The sequence below is a fragment of the Borostomias antarcticus genome (assembly GCF_949987555.1).
Source record: "Borostomias antarcticus genome assembly, chromosome: 23".
NCBI classification, from domain to species: Eukaryota; Metazoa; Chordata; class Actinopteri; order Stomiiformes; family Stomiidae; genus Borostomias; species Borostomias antarcticus.
In genome coordinates, this window is record NC_140256.1 from 3894745 (window position 1) to 3914681 (window position 19937).

Below are 19937 nucleotides of genomic sequence, written 5' to 3' on the forward strand. Positions count from 1 at the left end.
ACCAATTGGAAATTTCACCTGCATTTGGCCGGTGGCAGGTGTTCATTTTCAGCCCTGCCTGCAGGCTATTCGCCTGTGGTATTCATACACGGCGTTTCCAGTGTGATTAGGTTCGAAGCGTGCGTACCTAGAGCGTTCCAGTTGAGCCTCTTGAACCCGGAGCGCATCACTCTCCGGAGCTCCTGGATCTGCTCGGACAGCAGGGCGAACTCGGCGTCGTTCAGGCTGTCCATCAGAGACTGGTAGCGGTTCACCACGTTCCTCAGGCCGTCCACATACCTAACGCCCACCACAGGGTTCAGACGGGTCGGGCCGAGTGGGATATCTACGCCGTTTTTTTACCCACTTTGTGGAGAAAACTTCATTTCAAACCTTTATTTATACTCTGCACTGAGGTTTCCCTCGTTTACAGTGCTGACGAGTTCACACAAATACATAAATAACAAAAGAACAAATACAATACACAATAATAATAATAATAATTAAAAACAGTAACAAACTACACTGACTGTTGGTCATGCATCTCGCTTATATATATATTATATTTTTTTTATATATTTTGACAGTGTCAGAACATAGGACTGGATAAATGGATGAGTCAGTGCTAGTTGTGCGGGAGCATCGTCACCTGAGGAATTTGTCCTCCTGCAGAGCCACATTTCGGGCCAGCTCGGGCACAGAGAAGCCCAGCTGCTCCAGGTACTTGGTCTCGGATATGATCTCCTTGAGCTCGGGGGCAAAGTTCACCACGTAGCGCACGCCCCTCTCCATCTCCCGCTCTGCAACCAGGGCCGCCTGAGCGAGAGAGAACGAAAAAATGTACACAGGAAGTAGACGGGGAAGATCGCGGGGAAGCCGCGAGAGACGACACAGTGGACTTGACGTGAGAACGGATGAGGACGTACTGTAGGTCGGTGGATGTGGACGGTACTGACCATGTCTGCCGAGGTCTGGTCAGTGACGACCCCGGAGCTGTTGACCATGACCAGCAGGGTCCTCTTCATCAGCAGAGGCAGACTCTGCTCCGTGTCCTCACGCCAGTGCTCGTACTTCCTCACCTCGTAGTCCCTCATACGCACCCCCACCTCCAGGTACTTGGCCTTGGCCTGACAGGGGGGAGGGAAGGAGGGAGAGAGGGAGGGAGGGAGGGAGGGAGAGAGAGAGAGAGGGAGGGAGAGAGGGAGGGAGGGAGGGAGAGAGAGAGGGAGAGAGGGAGGGAGAGAGGGAGGGAGAGGGAGGGAGGGAGGGAGGGAGGGAGGGAGAGAGGGAGGGAGGGAGAGAGGGAGGGGGAGAGGGAGGGATGGAGGGAGAGAGAGAAGGAGGGAGAGAGGGAGAGATGGAGAGAGGGAGAGGCGAGGGAGGGAGGGAGCAGTAGGAGAGGTAGAAATAAGGAGACAGAGAGGTTAAACAGAGGAACGTACGATCTTGGCATTTCACACCTTTCCCCCTGAAATGTGACGGGTTACCGGCTTAGTGTTGTTCTCACCGATTTGCCCTGCTCACTCTCCAGCATCTCCTGCACCTCCAGGAAGCGGATGATGGTGTGTTTGATGCGGTGGAAGAGCGAGCGCTCCCAGTAGATGGCCCCCGCCACAGGTGGCTGGTTCTTGTTCAGGGGAGGGTTGTCCTTGTGCTTCACAAATATCCCATCGATTATGTCCACCTACCCCACCGCAAAGACAACACTATAACACAACACTGTATAATACCGCCATTGTACTCTATACGGAAGTTATATTAATGATAAGAATAACTTCAGCCATAGAGATTAAGTTGGGACTAGTTTCTACGGCAACCTCTTTGCAGTATTGGGCCAGGATGTCGTTGAACTTCTGCATCATCTGGTTGTTGATGGCATCTCTGGAGCGTATGTGTTTGAACTTTAGCAACATGTCGAAGGCAGCCGTCGCAGAGCGGAGGGTCTTGAAGGACTGGTCAATGAAGTTGATGGCCTCTCCTTCAACAGCCTGGGTGGACAAAAGTGTAGGATGAGAATATGTACCAAGTGTGATGAATGACGGGCCAAAACCAAAAAGCTGCCTGGATGACCAGAGAAGCCTAGTCGTCTACACTGTAGCAGTGTTCTCCTGCCCCTCTAGCAGTGTTCTACTGCCCCTCTAGCAGTGTTCTACTGCCCCTGTAGCAGTGTTCTACTGCCCCTGTAGCAGTGTTCTCCTGCCCCTCTAGCAGTGTTCTACTGCCCCTCTAGCAGTGTTCTACTGCCCCTGTAGCAGTGTTCTACTGCCCCTCTAGCAGTGTTCTACTGCCCCTCTAGCAGTGTTCTACTGCCCCTGTAGCAGTGTTCTACTGGCCTTCTAGCAGTGCTCTACTGCCCCTCATAGTTGCGGGTTGTAATGGTTGTTTTTTTTAACCGCCACTGGCACTGCTGTTGCCACTACCATGACAAGGGACTGGAGGGGAAGGCACAGTAGTGGACTCACCTGAACTTTGGATGTGAAGTCCTGCATTACAACCTTCCAGCTGGCCATCTTTCGGATGTTAAAGGGGTCGAAGCTGAGCTCCTCGATGGGCACCACCAGGCTGTCCACCCAGTGCAGCACATCGTCTATGCGCTTCGGGTCTCCGGTCACCGCCTTCAGCTCCGGACCAAAGATATTATAGAACTCTTCCAGAATCTGCACAAGAGAGGCAGAGAAAAATGCTTTACCCATCAGTAGAATGTGGGTGTAAGTCAGTTTTGAGTTTGATCTCTGTGAAATAGCCACATTTGAACTGACCTGCAGGACGTTGTACAGGTCTTGGCAGATAGAGGCCATATAGTCGGTCTTCTCAAACAGCTTCTTCCGGTCAAACTCCCAGCGTGGGTCTCTGCCCGATGTCTCGATCCTGGCCCTCACCTCAAAGTAGCAAGCCTTCCACTGGTCCAGAACCTGCTTCCCATCCTGTGCTTTGGCCTTGGCTATCTCCCTCTTGTCTCTGTCCATCACAGAAGAACATAAACGTCTACTCAAGACTGTGGAGAACGTGTGATTTGGAAAGAAGATTATGGGTTACGGTTGTAAAGATAACTGGGTACAAGGATAAGGCTCTTTACTTGAAGAGCACGCGGACATTGACCACGCGAGCCACGCGCTCAGACAGCTCCCAGGCAATGCGCTCCATGAGGGGAACCATGCGCTCGTCCTTGTTGTAGTGGCTGGAGATGATCCACACCATCCGCAGGCCATTCATCACCAGGGGAATGGTGTTCAGGATCACCCCGAAGTCCGCTCCTGTGGCGAGGTTCTAGAGCACAGAATAAAACACTAAGCTGGCAATGCCTTGAGTAGTCACTGTACGACTAAGTCTGTCCTGAACGTAACATAAATGGGCAGTTCGGCCGTTGACCCACCTTGAAGTGCCTCTCCAGGGTGCTTAGGAAGCGCACGTTCTCCACAGACTCCACGTGGTACTTGCTGAGCTCGGTCGCGGTCATGTCAAGGTTCTGGACGGTGACCGGGTCTGCTTCGGTCATCACCTCCAGGATCTTCTTCACCACGGGGAGTTTGAGCTGCTCGCTCAGAGCACTCAGAGTGGCCGCGCGCTCTCGCCAGAAATCTATCTCTGCCATGGGGCCTGGAGCCTTAGGGAGGTGAGGAAATGTTGGGTGCAGCCTTTAAGAATAATGGTCAAGCAGCCATCTATACTTTACTACTACTATAGATTCTATAGTATAATGGAGCGAACCCCTCCCCTTCATTGTCAATGGGGGGGATTGAATCGGCCATACTGTATAGCGACATGGGACGATCACAGAGACATGGGGTCTGGACTGGCAGAAACAAACTCAGCAATCCCAAACATGTCCTGCTTGCACGGATGTGCATGCGCACAGAGCCAACACTTTGAGGGAAGCTATCTAGATAGATCTGGTGGAACGGCCCACACTCTACTGGTGAGACATCATCCTGCAGTTCTTTAGACTTGTTCATAACCACTTCCTTTTATGGAAGAGTTTTTTATGTTTGATTTATTGTTTTTTATGTTTGATGTATGTGTTTAATTAATTGAAAGTCTCTGACCACCTGTGTCAAATTCCAGTGACAGGTGTGTAAGGGGAGGAGATACGTACTATGAGGAAATGGAGTATCATATAATTGGATTTCATTGAACAAGTGAAGACAGTATTCAGGTGTTCCTGTATCCTCATAGTACGTTTTTTTGTTTAGTGGAATAATCCAGTTAATGTTTTTAAGGTACATTTTTGAAGTGTACCTTCACTTGAGAGTGGACTAGGTTTTAGAGTAATGTGAAGAGTGGTTTTAGAGTGATTAGATAGATAGATAGATAGATAGAAAGATAGATAGATAGATAGACAGACAGACAGACAGACAGACAGACAGACAGACAGACAGACAGACAGACAGACAGACAGATAGATAGATAGATAGATAGATAGATAGATAGATAGATAGATAGATAGATAGAACGATGGACAGACAGATAGATATATAGAATTCCGAATGCTTAAAAATGTGTAGAATGAAAGGGCTTTGCAGGGTGGTTAACCTGTGGCTTCTTCTTCTGCTGTTCCTCGATAACAATGGTGATCTGGGTCTGCCAGTTCATCACACTCTGCTCCAGCTTCTCCACCACCTCCGGATTGGCTAACAGCACCCCCACCTCCGGCTTCAGGTCCAGCTCTGGGATGTGCAGCTTAATCTCACCTGCAGTAAAGAGACCATGGCTTCAGGACATTCATAAGCTCCTCTCACTGATGCAGTGGCACGCCGAAACAAACAGCAAACACACTGTACCTTCCAACTGCTGGAGAGTCCTGTCGATATGACCTAAGAACTTGTGAGCGCTGTTGAGCAACTCATCGCGGATCAGGAGCACTGCGTGGGATTCCACTGCGTCTCCACTCGCATCCTTATGCTTGGAGGCCGCAGCCCCCTGCTGGTAGCCCCCGTCAGTGAGCTTCAGCTGGTTGACAGAGAGCATGGGGATGTACACCTGTGACAGCAGAGAGAGAGACGGGTTCTCAAGGGTTGGAAGGAAGGTGATCACACAGGTAACCACGGACTTGGCTGTTCACTATGGAGCATGATGAGCATCCATGGTTGTCCTACACACATGGTTAAGCATGTCCTTCAGCATCAGCAGAGAGTGTCCATTCAGCACGCCAAACTCCAGTAGCGTGGGCATCAAATTGTTGGCTCCGTTAATGTCAACAGGTTCAATGATGGTTTCTAAAAGCAAGGGTTAGGAAAGGTAAACGACAAAATGTTTTTTTCCTCAAAATCAAATGCCTTCATAAAGCATGCTCAGTAATACAGGTAATTATAGAAATACCATTGTCTCACCCACCTTTTGTGTTCCTTAGAAAGTAGAGCATGTTTGCTTTCATGAACCTCTCTGGTACATTGTTCACTGCTACATGAAGCTCAACATGGTACACCACTCGAACCTCTATCCTCTGTGAGCACACAAACAAACAACCTAAAACTTATCGAGAAATAATGGTAATAATTTACTAGTGCAGTTCTTGAAAGTATGTATAATTTAGCTTACTTTAATTGGTAGACTAATGTAAGATTAAGACATGTACAGTATGTACAGTAGACCGTAGAGACGTGACATCTCTTACGGTGAGAGGTGGTTCATCGTCGTTGTCTGACTCTGAGGCACCCTCTGTTCCTGTGGCTTGGGTCTGGGAGTCATCTGGGGGATGAGGAGAATCCGTTTTGGCAACCTCTGATGTAGTATGAGAGACCTCAGAGTCTCTCTCTCTCCTCCTCCTTTCTGTGGTCATGATGAGAGCTCAGGTTAGCTAAACTTTTAAATGCACAATCCTCAATAACTCATGCTGTTCAATGCAAACAATACGATACTGATTCTTGACGAAAAATAACTAACTAGCTAGTTAGCTGGTGGATTTACATCATCATAACCGTTGTGAGTGAGTGAGTGAGTGAGTGAGTGAGTGAGTGAGTGAGTGAGGGAAGATACCTAGCTATGTGTTACAGTAGCTGTCACCAGAGTCGTTGCTGTCACTGTTGGTGCCTAGATAACGTTGGCAAGCTATAATAGTCTTACTCTCTCCAGGAGACTTCTCTTTCCCAGAAGCAGGTGTTTCAGGACGTTTGGGTGACTCTGCCAGACTGCTTCCATCCTCCTCATCAGCGAGCTCCGAAGGGTCTTAGGCAAGATCAAAAGAACTGGCACGTGAATGAGATGTCACCAACTGGCAACACATATTAAAGGTACCCAATGTAGTTTTTGACCACTAGTATGCGCTCTAGAGCAAATTTGAGAAGGTGGTCCCCGAAAAACGCGTACTACGTCATTGCGTCAATACGCGGAGCACATAATAGTGACGTTTCACACATCTTTGTTGTTTTCAAAACATTAGCTAAATATCATTTTGCGAATAAATTACAAGGTAGGAAAGACATTCAAGTGATTCAACATGTTTATTAGACTACAAGGAACCATATAATCGAGGAATTTCGAAAATAAACAAAGAACGGATTGTTTTGATTCACGTTTCGTTGGGTACCTTTAACGTCGGTTACGACGATTAATGTTAACACTGGCGTTAGCTAGCTAACGTTGAGCCTATATTTATAAAAAGTAACCTTACATACCAATCGGAATTACAATTTCAACCTCCTCCTCTCTGACTCCTTTGAAAAACAGCAGCGTGGATGCTGCCTCCTCCTCGGTGACTTCATTCACAAATCTGACTATCTTCTGTTCGTCTTCTCCATCTCCTCGAGTGAGCAGCTCCTCGAAACAACCTGGCTCCGGGAAATAAAAACAAGAATATACGCGGTTTCTTATCCACTCTACCCGCGGGTCGTCGAGTGACATAATACCTTAACGATAACTTAGATTATCACGAAGGGTAAAAACACTTATCCACTCCAAATCATTGAAATATTGGTAGATGTTGCTTCTTTTAACTGACACACGTCGCGTGCTCATATTTCCATGGCAACCTGTAAACTTTCCTGTGAACCTGCAGTGTGTTTAACGAGCAGCAGGTGTCGCCCTCACCTCAGCAGGAGTTTAGAAATGAATAAATAAATGTCAATGGATTTTAGAAACTGTCAATGGATTTTAGAACTGTCTATGGATTTTAGAACTGTCTATGGATGTTAGAACTGTCTATGGATTTTAGAACTGTCTATGGGTTTGAGAACTGTCTAGGGATGTTAGAACTGTCAGTGAATTTGAGAACTGTCTATGGATTTTAGAACTGTATATGGCTGTTATAACTGCCAATGTGGATTTTAGAAATGTCTATCAATTTTAGAACAGTACTGTATATGGATTATACAGAACAGTGCTTGATTGTCAATGGCATTCTTGGATCACATTGGAAAAAATGATGCCTGTAGTAGATTGCTTAATTTACCTTTTCTGTGTTCATTTAGGCTACAGTATGTCCCTACGGTGTTCCGTACCAGCAAGGCAACTAGTAGTCACCCTAAACTTGAGTCTGGTGTTGTAAGAATATTACAATGCCCATTTCATGAGGAAGTAAATCATGAATTCATCATGAAAGTTGAATAATGCAACTTTTTACCCATTACGTGCTTTTCTGAATAATACAAAATGTTCAATCAAATCATCAGCTTTATTGACATGACACATTTTGACATCTTTAACATTACACAATAGAAAATGATTCAGCAAAGTTAAACTGAGGAATGTATCAACATATGAATTTAGTTTTTTATGTCAATAAAAAGAAAAATAAAGTTATTTTTATAAAATAAATAAAATGTAAAATCGAATTAGGACTAAATTAGACATTTACAACAATCACTCAACCAACCACATACAAGATTGAGTTACCAATGATTACATAACATTATACACTAAACCCCTAGAAGTTTTATTTTTAACCCAAAACTATTTGAAATTGCCTTATCGTCAAAGCATAACCCATCAAAATCTGGTTTAGGTCAAGACTTTTAGCAGTCCAAGCACCCCATATTGTTCAGCGTTACATAGTAATCAGACTTACTGCCATAAGAACAATTAAAACCAACAAGCTCCACTACTCTTAGGAGGATACCCCATAAACAGAAGTCATAAGAAAGATGATAGTTGATTTGTCTGAAGGTAAACTATTCTTCTGTTCCGGGCAAATACAGACAGGGTGAGAATACAGGACATGGCGTCAGAAAATGCATCCCTCTACACTGGTTGAGTCATCACTTTCCCCACCTAAACAGATGTCTTGAAATTCCCTCATGGGATGTGCCATTTAGGAGAAGTCTCCCACAAAGCCATGGAGATAAAGGCAACAAGTGTGGACATACTGTCAGCAGTTACCACGTCACAGTAAGGAAACATTCATCTGAGACCAGTTCACTGTGGTTTTAACATTTGTTTTCATTCAAACCTTATCGCATCCCTCCCTAAAAGCACTACCAGATCTCGAAACCACATTCATCCCAAAATACTTTTCCAACACTGAAAAGTCAAGTTCCTTTTCTTCACAACGGTTTGAACATTTGGTTTTACTTCTGTAAGGCAGTCAGTGCGAACAGTAGAAAATAAACTATGAAATTGAACTGTACATAATTCAGGCTCGATAGCGCTCGTGTCTGCTGGCACATTGTGGCTGTGTTTTCTTCTCCAGGAGGGTCTTTATGTCCCATTCACAGCAGGCCGTCGTGCTCAAAGCTGGAGGGCAGGAGGGAGAAGGCGAAGGGAACAAACTTGACTCCAGTCCCGCTGTAGAACTTATTCTGGAACTCCACCCTATGGACAAAAGCATACAACACTCAGCATCATACAGGATATCGGTATAACTGACACGCCTTAAACGTTCTCTATCTTTGAACCTGCATACTGTGCATATACACACTGTCGGTATTGTGCTTGATGAGTCATTTACCAGTGCAGCCTGAGGGCGTGGAGGAAGGCTGATAGTCCCTCCATAATCAGGAGGATGGACACAGTGAGGATGGCGAACAACCCGAACACAGGCACCAGAAACACAATCCCCAGGCTGGAGTTCATCCTCAGGCCCACGCGCATCACCATGGACCACAGCACCTCCGACAGCTCTGGATGAGGAAAGACGCGCACAAACACACGGTTTCTCACGTTTCTGAAACATCAGAAAGAGCCCATCTAAAAGATCAGACATACTGTGTGTGTGTGTGTGTGTGTGTGTGGTTTTGTGTGTGGTGTGGTTGTGTGTGTGTGTGGTTTTGTGTGTGGTGTGGCTTTGTGTGTGGTGTGGTTTTGTGTGTTTGTTTGTGTGTGTGTGTGTGTGTGTGGTTTGTGTGTGTGTGTGGTTTTGTGTGTGGTGTGGTTTTGTGTGTGGTGTGGTTTTGTGTGTGTATGGTGTGTTTTTGTTTGTTTGTTTGTGTGTGTGTGTGTGTGTTACTCACGAGCATGCGCCAGGCTAAGAGCCCAGAGCCTCAGGTAGGAGGCCGTGTTTGAGACGCAGCCCAGGCAGTACTCTATGGTGTGAATCGCCTGGTGCAGGAACTCGTCTGCGAAGTCAAACTGTCACAAAACGGGGAAAGTCAAAAACTCGGGACAATCATCCGTTATTTCAGAGCGATGACAATCCAGCCAGCTGGTCGGCGCCACAGCGCCCATGGACGCGCGTTCTGAGTGATGACGGGTGTGCGTCTGTGAGCCCACCTCCTGTGCCTGGTGCTCTCTGCTGGTGGACGGGTCACCGTGACTGCTGCCCTCTTCCATGTCGTGGGCCCTCATGAGCGAGAGCTCTTCCTCACTGCTGCGGCGCACGCGCTCGTAACCCTGGGCAGACCCGGCGAGCGGATAGAACGTTACAGACCAACAGACAACACCGGTGTGATGGGTACAGTAAGGGGGCGATCACACCTGGAAAAGACGCTAGAAACGCGGACGCTTCAAAGACGCTTGAAACGCTTGGGCCAAAAATATGATGATGACGAAATGGCGCTTCTCGCGTCTGACGCTCAAAAGTTGCAAATAGTTAAACTTTTAGTTTTTTAATTCAGCGTCTACAAACGCGCGTCAAAACTGACGCGCCTGCAAGAACGCGCGTCAAAAAAAGACGCTTGAAAGACGCCCGTCGAAAAAGACGCCGGAACGCCAGTCAGACGCGCCGTATCATAGGAAATCAATGTTTTTTTACTAGCGTCTCGTTTCTAGCGTCTTTCCCAGGTGTGATCGCCCCCTAACACAAGCTAACTCATAAACGCCCCCTGTACACCTACGCCCACACGGCCTCACCCTGTATATTCCCAGGCGATTGCCTCCGTTGTGCAGCCAGTAGAGGTAGACAGGCTTCCCCAGCAGTAGGACCGGCACTGAGAGCACCGCTACGATCACCAGGAACACCTGAAAACCAGTCTGGAGGGAGAAACACACAAGGTCACGACCTGTTGATCCCAGTTTAGCCGCTCTTTGTGTGACGATCCTGACCGTCGATCTAGCGGGTGATGGGACGCTTGACCTAGGGCTGCACAATTAATCGTGAATTAATCGAAATCGCGATAATGACCTCCGCGATTAATTAATCGCAAAAGGCCGCAATTAATGTGATTAATAATTTTTCTTTGAATGGAGTGTGCTAGGACTACACGGTCCAATCACAGGCGCTTATGCTGTCTGACCAATCACATGCGTTCCTGCTGAGTGCGCTGTGCGCAGCAATTTCACTGAGAAGACAGATAGCAGTAGGTCAAGTGTCACAAGAGTACCCTTAGCCGTGAGTAGTGACAAAATGAGCGAAAACAAGGTCAGTGAGTTAGTAGCAAGAAAGGGATCAATGTCTGTCATTTGGGAGCATTTTGGTTATTATATATTAATATTATATTAATCGCAATTATTAATCGCAATTACCATTTTGAAGCAAATAATCGCAATTATTATTTTTGGTCATAATCGTGCAGCCCTAGCTTGACCCTGCATTTCTCAGTGAGGACAGCTCTGGACGGGATGAATATGCGGCCCAGGCTGTTACCTGCCCTGAGTAGAGAGGCTGGATCCCATCGCCCTGCATGAAGAACATGTTGATGAAGTGGATGAGGATGCTGGGAGCGTCTCTGGAATTGTGGGCGGAGTAGGCCAGCCATTTGTAGAAGATCATGAAGACCAGGTAGCCGAAGAGACAAAGCAGGAACAGAATCTCCGGGAGGAAGACCAAGTAGAGGTTGAACTTCTTCCTAAAGTGCCTTCGTAGACAGACAAATGGCTTTCGGTTATTTAAAGAAGAATGCTCTTCTTTATTTCTGTCGTACTTCTATTGGATTTTCATTCACCATTCTACTTGGATGAAAAGTGTAATTATTCCTCACAGGTGGTTGAAGACGCTGAGAATGACTCCGAAGCTCATGTGGACGATACCCAGGATCACGGACATCTTCATCTTATAGGAGTTGAGGAAAGTGAGACGGTTGGATGCCAAGTTCCAAATCTGCACAACGGAGGAGATGACAAACAGTGAGCTTGCATTTCTGTGAATGCTTACCAGGTTTAGTGGGAATGTCTCATGTAAATACTCTATGTTGTATCTGACCATTGTTTACAAACTAACACGTACCGGGTCAATGCCCAGAGGGTAGGGTCCTTTGAAGACCCCTGTGACATTAGGATCGAGGGTAAGCATACGATTGGCACTGACTATTGCGTCCCTTTAAGACACAATCAAAAGAGCACGACGTTAGGTCCCAACCTCAGAAAAACAGTGAAGTTGCACATCTGTGTTCATCTGTAAGCGTCTACAGTGTTTCCTGGATAACTATATCCACATTAGGGCTGGGTATCGATTCGAATTTCCAGAATCGATTCGATTCCGATTCACAAGGTTCAGAATTGATTATCACAATTAAATTTGATTCGATTCGATTCAATATTGATTCGGTTAGTGTTACCAAAACCTGTTTTTGTTTTTTTTGCTGTAACCTTAATTACATGACTGCCAAGTTATGCAACACATCAATAATAGGGCTGGGTATCGATACTGATTTCCAAAAATGAATGAATGAATAAATGAACGAATCATTGAATGAATTAATGAACTATTCATTCCTTCATTTATTCATTTATTCATTCATTCATTCAATAAAAGATACATTTTGGGATTCATGAATCAAATGATTCAGAATCGATTAATCAATTTTTTTTAACCCAGCCCTAATCCACATGATACTGTGTCGGCCCATTCCCAGTGGGGGAGGTCCAGTACTTACGTCCACTTCTGTTCTTTATACATGGCCTGGACGCTCCACTTGGATCCAAACATGTTGAGGGACTTGGAGAAGCAGTCGTTGTAGATGAGCCCCGTGTAGATGGAGAACAGGCCCATCATCAGGATGATGTATCGGCCTTCGAAGAACGTGTTCCAGATCTGAGCACACAAACACGCCGCTGAGGACAAACTATCAACGAGAACCGAACGTACTGCGCGTCGCGGGCCAGATGGACCTTGGGGGGACGGGGACGTCCTGTCTCTCTCACCTCGTTCCTGGTGCGCTTCAGTTTGCGGTCGTTCTCGTAAAACACCATCCAGAAGGCGAACAGGGCCATGATGACACCGTGGCCCAGGTCTCCGAACATCACAGCAAACAGGAACGGGAAGGTGACGATGGTGTAAGGTGCTGTCCATCCAAAACAGAGAAAACATCATCATGGAGAAATACTTATGTAAAGCTCATGTAAAGCTCTTTACAAATAAACTAGCCTTGCCTTTCCTTGAGGCCCAGGGTCTGACGTGCCTAGACATGCAAATATCCCCCCTCCATCCTCCTCTACTGTACACAGACAACGCAAACACACCCCAGACAGGGCTCACCTGGGTTCACCTCTCTGTAGTTGCCCACCCCGTAAGCTTCCACTATGTTCTGGAAGCCAGAGGTGAACTTATTGGTCCTAATGAGGGTGGGCGGAGTGTCGTTGCTAGGGATACGGTTGACGAAAGAAGGCACCGTGGCTCCGCTTTTCCTCTGTGTGAGACAAATGTCAAAGGTCAGACTCTCTCTGGACGGGGACCATGAGAGTTCCTCCTCCCGTATCCCTGCCTGCCTCCGTCCCAGTCGAACTCCTGCTAAACTCACTTAGGGGGCATATTGAATGGACTGTGGCCTTAATTATGCGCATTAGCCTGTAATGTAATAGTGGACACAGCAAGCCCAGAGGTATTTTGTCCTGGGAGAAGGGAAAAAATACACAGACCCTTTGACTTTATGATTTAGGCCTGGATTACACGACTGCGTTTGTTCATGGCTACTGTACGTTTTGAACGGGGAAAACGATCTACGCTTACACGCGAATTACACGTAAAGATCATCCGTTCAAATCTCTTATCACACTAACATGCCTGAAAACACATACCGCACCATTAAAGAGCATACCAAACTGGTGATTTAAGAGTTTGAGCTTTAGCAATCAAGGGTATTATATATATTTCTTGTCTAGTAGCGTAGTCTAGAATGCTGTGAGTTTAAAATGCAGCTGTCCAGCCATCCGACCGCCATCAGTCACCAACAAATACATTTCCAAAAATATAGCCTACTTTTATTTCAATCTCTCTCAATTCGCGCTGCTGTGATAGCAATATTATAGCCTAACTGTTCACCTCGAACCTGTAAACACTGAATACAGTTCTTCCTACATTATTATCCGCTTGCTGTTTTTGTGTGACTCCCGTTATTCTTATTTCCAAATTTATATTATTACTGTCTATTACACTAGAAAGCAGCTCCGGATTTCAAGCCCCAAAAACGGAGCTTGGGCCGTATCCCGAGGCCTCCGGGTTCGAGCTTTGTTTTGGGCGTGGTAATGTAATTGCTAGGTGCAAATGTAGGTTGTTTTCGGTGAAAACGCAGAAAAAAACAGTAGTGTAATCCAGGCCTTCATCAGCGGAGCCAAAACCATCAGCAGGGGGCTGAGAAGATCAATGGAACATTTCTTTTTGTCCCCAATCCTAAAACAGGTCACAACCGGGTCTATTAGGGTCTGTTATTTTGTTGGTTTAGTCAAAATAATCCAATTGACAAAAAAACAGTCAACTTAGACGGAGAACTTTACACAAGTCACAACAGTAGCGCTAGACTAGACACTCACTCACCGAGCCCTCCTCTAGCGCCCTCCGCAGGGTGGGCAAGTCGTTGACGGGGCACCACACCTCAGCGATCAGACACTTGTTAGTAACATCGAAGCTGCAGAGGTTGAGAATGTGGTAGATGGCCTTCATCTTCTTGACCTGGATGACCCAGGTGTAAACAGACTCGGAGGCCTTGTTCAGCACCTGTCTCAGGTAGTCCTCCGTCCTGAAGAGCACCTGTGGACAGCCAGGGTTGAGACCATCTTGAGTTCACGTCTCACATCATGGGGAGGGTTTCTACCCACACGGTAACAACAGGGTGTGCTAACGGGGTAACAACAGGGTGTGCTAACGGGGTAACAACAGGGTGTGCTAACGGGGTGGTGAACTTGATTTTGCTGGTCGTGACGAGGAATTTACTCTTACAGAAAGACAAAGAGGGTGGGAGAGAAAGAACATGAGAAAGAGAACAGTGTGTGTGTGTGTGTGTGTGTGTATGTGTGTGTGTGTGTGTGTGCATGTGTGTGTGTATGTGTGTGCGTGTCTGTGTGCGTGTGTGTATGTGCGTATGTCTGTGTGTGTGTGTATGTGCGTGTGCGCGCGTGTGCGTGTCTGTGTGTGTGTGTGTGTGTGTGCGTATGTCTGTGTGTGTGTGCGTGCACATGTGGCGTGAGAGAGGGATACCTAGATTGTGAAAGAGAGGGGGGAAAAAAAGAGTCGGCGTGCCTTCAGCTGGAACCTCATGCTGGTCATGTGCACGGCTGAGGTTAATACAATCTTTTTTTCTGAAGGGACTTCACAGAGCAGTCCCATAGACATGGGGTCACAAGCTTAGTTAACTGACTACATAGGCAGACAGTGTGGGGGAGTGGCCTCTAGTTCAAAACTCAAAATGTTTTAGTACAAGACATGGCAATGGCTAATTCCAACAGCAGGAGCACGGCTTACAATTTAACTACACTGACAGTTTAAAGACATCTCTGGAGTTGGTTACAGAATTATTTTTGTGGTTAAAGAAGACACTGGATCAACTAAAACACACACACACACACACACACACACACACACACACACACGGAACTATTGTCTTAAGCAGACAAACAATGTGTTCATTGCACTTACAGTGTGTAGGTCCTGGATGCGAGTCCTGAGTCCCTCCACCACATCGGTCCTCTCGTCGTTGCTGTTGGGGTATGGATACAGGTGACAGTGGTAGCTGGGGAGCAGAGGGACACACGCGTGTGACATTCATGTTAGGCGCTCAGAAGGCTAGGAAGGAACTTCCTAATCCCAAGACATTTTTAAGACCTATCAAGACCCTTTTTACACTTTGTTAGGCCTAAAATTCATTTTTTGTACTTTTTATTTTTATTTTTTAAAGATCCCTGTTTATGTGATCAAAACAGTGAATTACCAGTCACAGATCTTCTTGACCTTCTGACCAATCTGTTCCCCCCAGTAGGAAATTAGGAAAACCACACTTTTGGTTGACTCCCCCTGCAAAGGTCAGAGCACAGGAAGTGTTTATGGTACAGTAAGCCTCTGCTTTTCCTCCAGAAGAGCCGATATACTTAGCAAGCAAGCTTTCGTCAATTTAACTCTCATAACCAACCTCTGAAGGAAGAGGGGGAGGCCCAGAGAAGGTCTCAAGTCAGATTAAGTGATGGTGAGAAAGCTCAGACACACGCACCGTGTCGGGGTCCTCCAGATACTCCTGGATCTCGGAGTAGCTGAGGATGGTGTAGCCCTTACACACCCTCCACAGCATCCGCTCAAACGCCTCGATCTTCACCCTCTGGATCAGTCCTGAGATGAAGCTGTAGGGGGAAGCGGTCGAAACATGGCATCAAACGGCACACGTACAGACACGCACACATACCCACACTCACACATTGTATATACAGAGATAAATGCCGGTGGACAGCCCCTCACCCCAGTCTGGCTCCTAGCCGCTGCATACTGGTGTAGTCCATCATGGCGTCCTTCTCCAGGAAGGGAAACTCCTCGTACCCGGTCTGCAGGGGCTCACGCTGAGACACGAGGGAAAAAGACAGCGGTCAGGGCCACAGCCCACTGTATATGGTCGTTGGTCAATCACATATTATACTGCCAGACTTGATCCAAGCTTGAAACAGCAAAAAAAATCAGAGGACGTCGGGGCACTGTTTAATAAGGGGATCCGCGAAAGCAGGTGTAACCAACCAACCAACTGTCTTGGAAATTGTAGTTTCACTACCTCCCTCAATCTTTCAAATAGCTGTGCTAAACTCAATTATAACAGGATGACCTCTCCAGGAGGTTGACACACCTAGACGTTGTCTGCCCTGGAATAACAATCCTTTGTTCCATTGTCCATGCAGGATTTGCCGCCCTTTCTCATATCACGTGTCAACTCTTGACCACTGTTGATGATGTCCGCCATTTCTTATGACGTGTGCAGATTAAATGGCAGACACCATCAACAGTGGTCAAAGGTTGAGACATGAGTTTAGCACAGCTTTGTGAAAGGTTGAGGGAGGTAGTGAAACTACAATTTCCATGACACAACTCACCTCAGAACTCCGGTGCACAAAGTTGCGTGTGATGCGCAGCATGTGTGTGTACTCCGTCAGCTCCAGGAGGTTCTTCTGCAGCTTCTCCTTGTTCCGGGTCACCTCGCTAAGCTCCACCTCCAACCTCTGCAGCTGCTCCTGCAGCCACAAGCACAGACTCCAGCGATGACCACACGAAGAACAAAGTCATGATGCTCTCTCCATTTAGAAATGGACAAGATCTCCTGTGAGTTGCTGTAACCAACAATTGGTTACCTGGGATGAAAGGTGTGTAACTACTAAGGCTGTACCCAACTCTAAATTTTGGGAGTTGAATGAGATTCGCCTGTTCAAACCAGAGATTCGATGATTGGTTCATTCATTCGCCTGTCTAGTAGGCTGAGGGGAGACCGCGGGAATCAGGGCAGCACAATAAAAGACGCCTGTTTTTGTTGCTAAACATGAATCATCTAGCCCACATTGTCCATCTACTTCAGATGCCCCCATGTTTTTATGCGGTGTTTCCCATATCCTCCATATGGGTTGGGCCATTTGACGATACTCCTCTATACGTTAGAGCTCGATCTGTCTATTGGTGAAAAAAAAAATCCAGGGGATATCTTAGTTAATATAAGAAGATTGATCTAGCAAGGCAGTTTCGTGGTGTGATATTCTGTTTGGGAAATGCACGATTGCTGGCATATAGTAGGCTAGGCTAGACGCAAAGCGGAGGAGAGAGGGGTTTCCTGCCTTCTTCCCTCTGCTATATCAGTCTTAACTCTCCTTTTACTGCACAACAAATAGCTACTGTAACAGCCTAGGTCTAAAACCAATGATTGGCCTGTCCTATATAAATCACAAGGCATGTGAGTGGTCTCAACCCACCAGCGCATCTTGACAGTGGAGCAAAAAAGAACGACTGATAAGACTTCCAAGAATCTCAGTCGACTTAAAGGTCTCCAACTGATGATTCGCCTCGTCGACTTTCAGGGGCCAGCCCTGGTATTTACACTACACTTCAAAAGCATCATTCATCCGTGCACGGGCTTCACATTCAAAATGCCACACATGGGTTGAAACTCGTGCTAAGACAAAGATAGGCAGATTAAGGGGAGGCATGGGCGAACTGACCATTATAACCAGGACGTGTTTGGGCAGGGGAGCGACGGGGTTCACGTCTCCCTCTGGCAGCGGGATGCCGGCCTTCTTGATTTCCCTCAGAAGGTATCCTGTCAAAGATGGAGGGTGGACTTGTCTTTTAGAATAAAGCACTCCAGGGGTCTGTTTCATAAAGCTGGCTAACTGGGTAAGCATGACTTCTGCACAAAGTAAAACCCGGAAAGCTGTTTTACTCCAGTCCATGTTCCAGATCTGAAGAGTCTCCAGGTTTTACTCATTGCAGAAGTCAGGCTTGCTCAGTTAGCCAGCTTTATGAAACAGTGAAAACATAAACAGGCAGGTGTTTACAAAACAATCTGTTGACATGGTCTGACACCAGTTCGACAAAGAGACGAGAGGGGTCACACAAACGTAGACTGAACTTAACCGTAGGTTAAAAAGTATAATCATTGTTGGGAATTGTCTAAAGTAAATTTTAGTTCAGGACTAGGCATAAACTGCACACGGAAACCCAACCTGGCTCTCAGTAATTCTTTATCTCTTGGTACTACTAACATTCCTGAGAGCTGCATCTTTCCTTTTTTAGTCCAAAGTTTAATCTACTGGGGTTGGTGTCCAATTATGCTGTGGAGAAAAGGATGGTTACGTCAAGGGAAGTCCGAACAGTATCTTACCAAGAATTCTTTCCATTTCTTCACATCTTTTGATCTCACTGACAAATTTGCGCTGGAAGGAGTTGACACTAGGATTGAGCTGCAATAGAGGAAGTATATAATGCATCGTCGTCAAAACATACACCTAACAGGCTAAACATCTACTGACAACCGAGATCAACTTCACAAATCGGAGACTTTCCGTCGAGTTTCCTCATGACATAGACAGCACTCCAATCCACCAGGCAGCAGTCTGAACGTCATTGTTGGCGTACCAGATCTAGCATCAAATGGTGTATTTCATAAAGTGTAATTTGTGAGGAGCAAGGCCTGCGCTACCCAGCAAACACACAACGTCAGGGAGACGTTCAGATCATGTCTTAATAACGTCCGTCGGTCCTGAACCCCATTTGTACGTCTGCTGGACCCCTCAATATTCAAACGTCTGGCTTGGACCCCTCTAAGACGTCTGTGGACGTGCAAAACGGGTTCAATATCTGAACGTCTAAAAAAAACTTTCATTCTGGCTCCTAATTGGATGTCTTTGGACGTCCGGAAAAGACGAAAAAGACATCTAAAAGACGTATTTTAGACGTGTCTTTGCTCAGTGGGTAATAATCACGTCTGCCAGATGTGGAGGAATAACGTTAACAAAGAGTCCTAATCAGATAGAGCTAACCTAGCTACACAGTTGAACTTGAACAAACCATGTAATGGCTATCGTTAGCTATGCAGTCTGAGATACTTACGTCTCTAAATTCTACAAGGCCCATTTCTCCCAGTTCGCTGATGCAGTCGTACGCTGAGCCGGACTGGAGGAACAGCTGGGCCAAACACACCTCTTCACTCCGGAACAGAGAGCCCATTCTGACAGCTCGTCCTCTCCTTCGAGCCCAGTGGGTACCGGCTAGCCGGCAGGTAGCTAGCTTAGCTTAGCTAGCTTCAGTTTCACTGTTGTGAACTTCCCAACTTGTCAATCATTGGCTGATCAATGACGTCTTCTTCAGTAGAACCTCCCAACCTCAAAAATCATTCTCCAATGAAGGGAGACACTGTAGCCCACCTCCAGACACAAGTTTATGAGCAAGCTAAGTTAGCCTAGCTAGGCGCTTAACCGGATTGGTCCATGAAGGCTCGGCTGAAGTCAATATACGCGTAAGGTTCCTAGGTTCCTAGGTAAGGTTCCTCACAGAATGTGCAGGAGCGGTGATGATGGCGAGCTCCTGGGCTGACAGTGTGAGGACACGCTTGCTACCGATCCAGTAAGCAACATAATGTGTGACTGATCGAGTTTTACAAGTTTACCAAAGACAGCTAGCCAGTCCACGTCACGCCACACGTCCCACTCTGAACTGTGTTGAGCGCAGTGCCGCACGGTCACGGCTAACCGCGTAACCGCGTCTGCGCAGATGATGTCCAGGGTTTAAACCTTTATTTATTTATTTTTTTTTACTTCTCACTCACGTTTTAGAAGTGGAATGATATTAAAGTTGGAATTAAAATTGTTTCTTAAAAAGTAGACATATTTATTGAATACAACAAAATACAACATCATAATTTACACTATTGGAAAGTATGAAAATACCTGCAGAAAACAGCCTCAATGTAGTAATCCACTTTTTC

At 46.4% G+C, this 19937-nt stretch overlaps 2 protein-coding genes across 2 annotated transcripts in view; both read right to left on the bottom strand.

Annotated features, from left to right (window-relative positions):
• Nucleotides 1-6114, bottom strand: part of dnah10 (dynein axonemal heavy chain 10) — a gene marked incomplete at both ends in the record, with an annotated part of 41122 nt that extends 35008 nt beyond the window's left edge. Inside the window, 14 exons of the mRNA XM_084457423.1 lie at nucleotides 128-279; nucleotides 629-779; nucleotides 932-1106; nucleotides 1487-1663; nucleotides 1797-1967; nucleotides 2442-2636; nucleotides 2739-2937; nucleotides 3056-3246; nucleotides 3353-3583; nucleotides 4510-4667; nucleotides 4758-4956; nucleotides 5077-5192; nucleotides 5311-5419; nucleotides 6040-6114. Coding sequence (XP_084313549.1) covers nucleotides 128-279; nucleotides 629-779; nucleotides 932-1106; nucleotides 1487-1663; nucleotides 1797-1967; nucleotides 2442-2636; nucleotides 2739-2937; nucleotides 3056-3246; nucleotides 3353-3583; nucleotides 4510-4667; nucleotides 4758-4956; nucleotides 5077-5192; nucleotides 5311-5419; nucleotides 6040-6114 — 2299 coding nt within the window. The remainder of the gene's footprint in view (nucleotides 1-127; nucleotides 280-628; nucleotides 780-931; nucleotides 1107-1486; nucleotides 1664-1796; nucleotides 1968-2441; nucleotides 2637-2738; nucleotides 2938-3055; nucleotides 3247-3352; nucleotides 3584-4509; nucleotides 4668-4757; nucleotides 4957-5076; nucleotides 5193-5310; nucleotides 5420-6039) is intronic.
• A 1502-nt stretch (nucleotides 6115-7616) lies between these two features.
• On the bottom strand, nucleotides 7617-19634 carry atp6v0a2b (ATPase H+ transporting V0 subunit a2b). Its single transcript, XM_084457076.1, has 20 exons — nucleotides 19064-19634; nucleotides 18336-18414; nucleotides 17674-17771; nucleotides 16564-16701; nucleotides 15944-16041; nucleotides 15702-15828; nucleotides 15426-15508; nucleotides 15134-15227; nucleotides 14036-14248; nucleotides 12761-12911; nucleotides 12427-12566; nucleotides 12159-12316; nucleotides 11510-11600; nucleotides 11265-11383; nucleotides 10931-11141; nucleotides 10198-10317; nucleotides 9619-9738; nucleotides 9360-9477; nucleotides 8858-9029; nucleotides 7617-8721 (listed from the first exon to the last, which is right to left on the bottom strand). The coding sequence occupies exons 1-20, from the start codon at nucleotides 19178-19180 to the stop codon at nucleotides 8619-8621; spliced, it is 2550 nt and encodes an 849-aa protein (XP_084313202.1). The 5' UTR covers nucleotides 19181-19634; the 3' UTR covers nucleotides 7617-8618.
• Nucleotides 19635-19937: the final 303 nt, after the last annotated feature.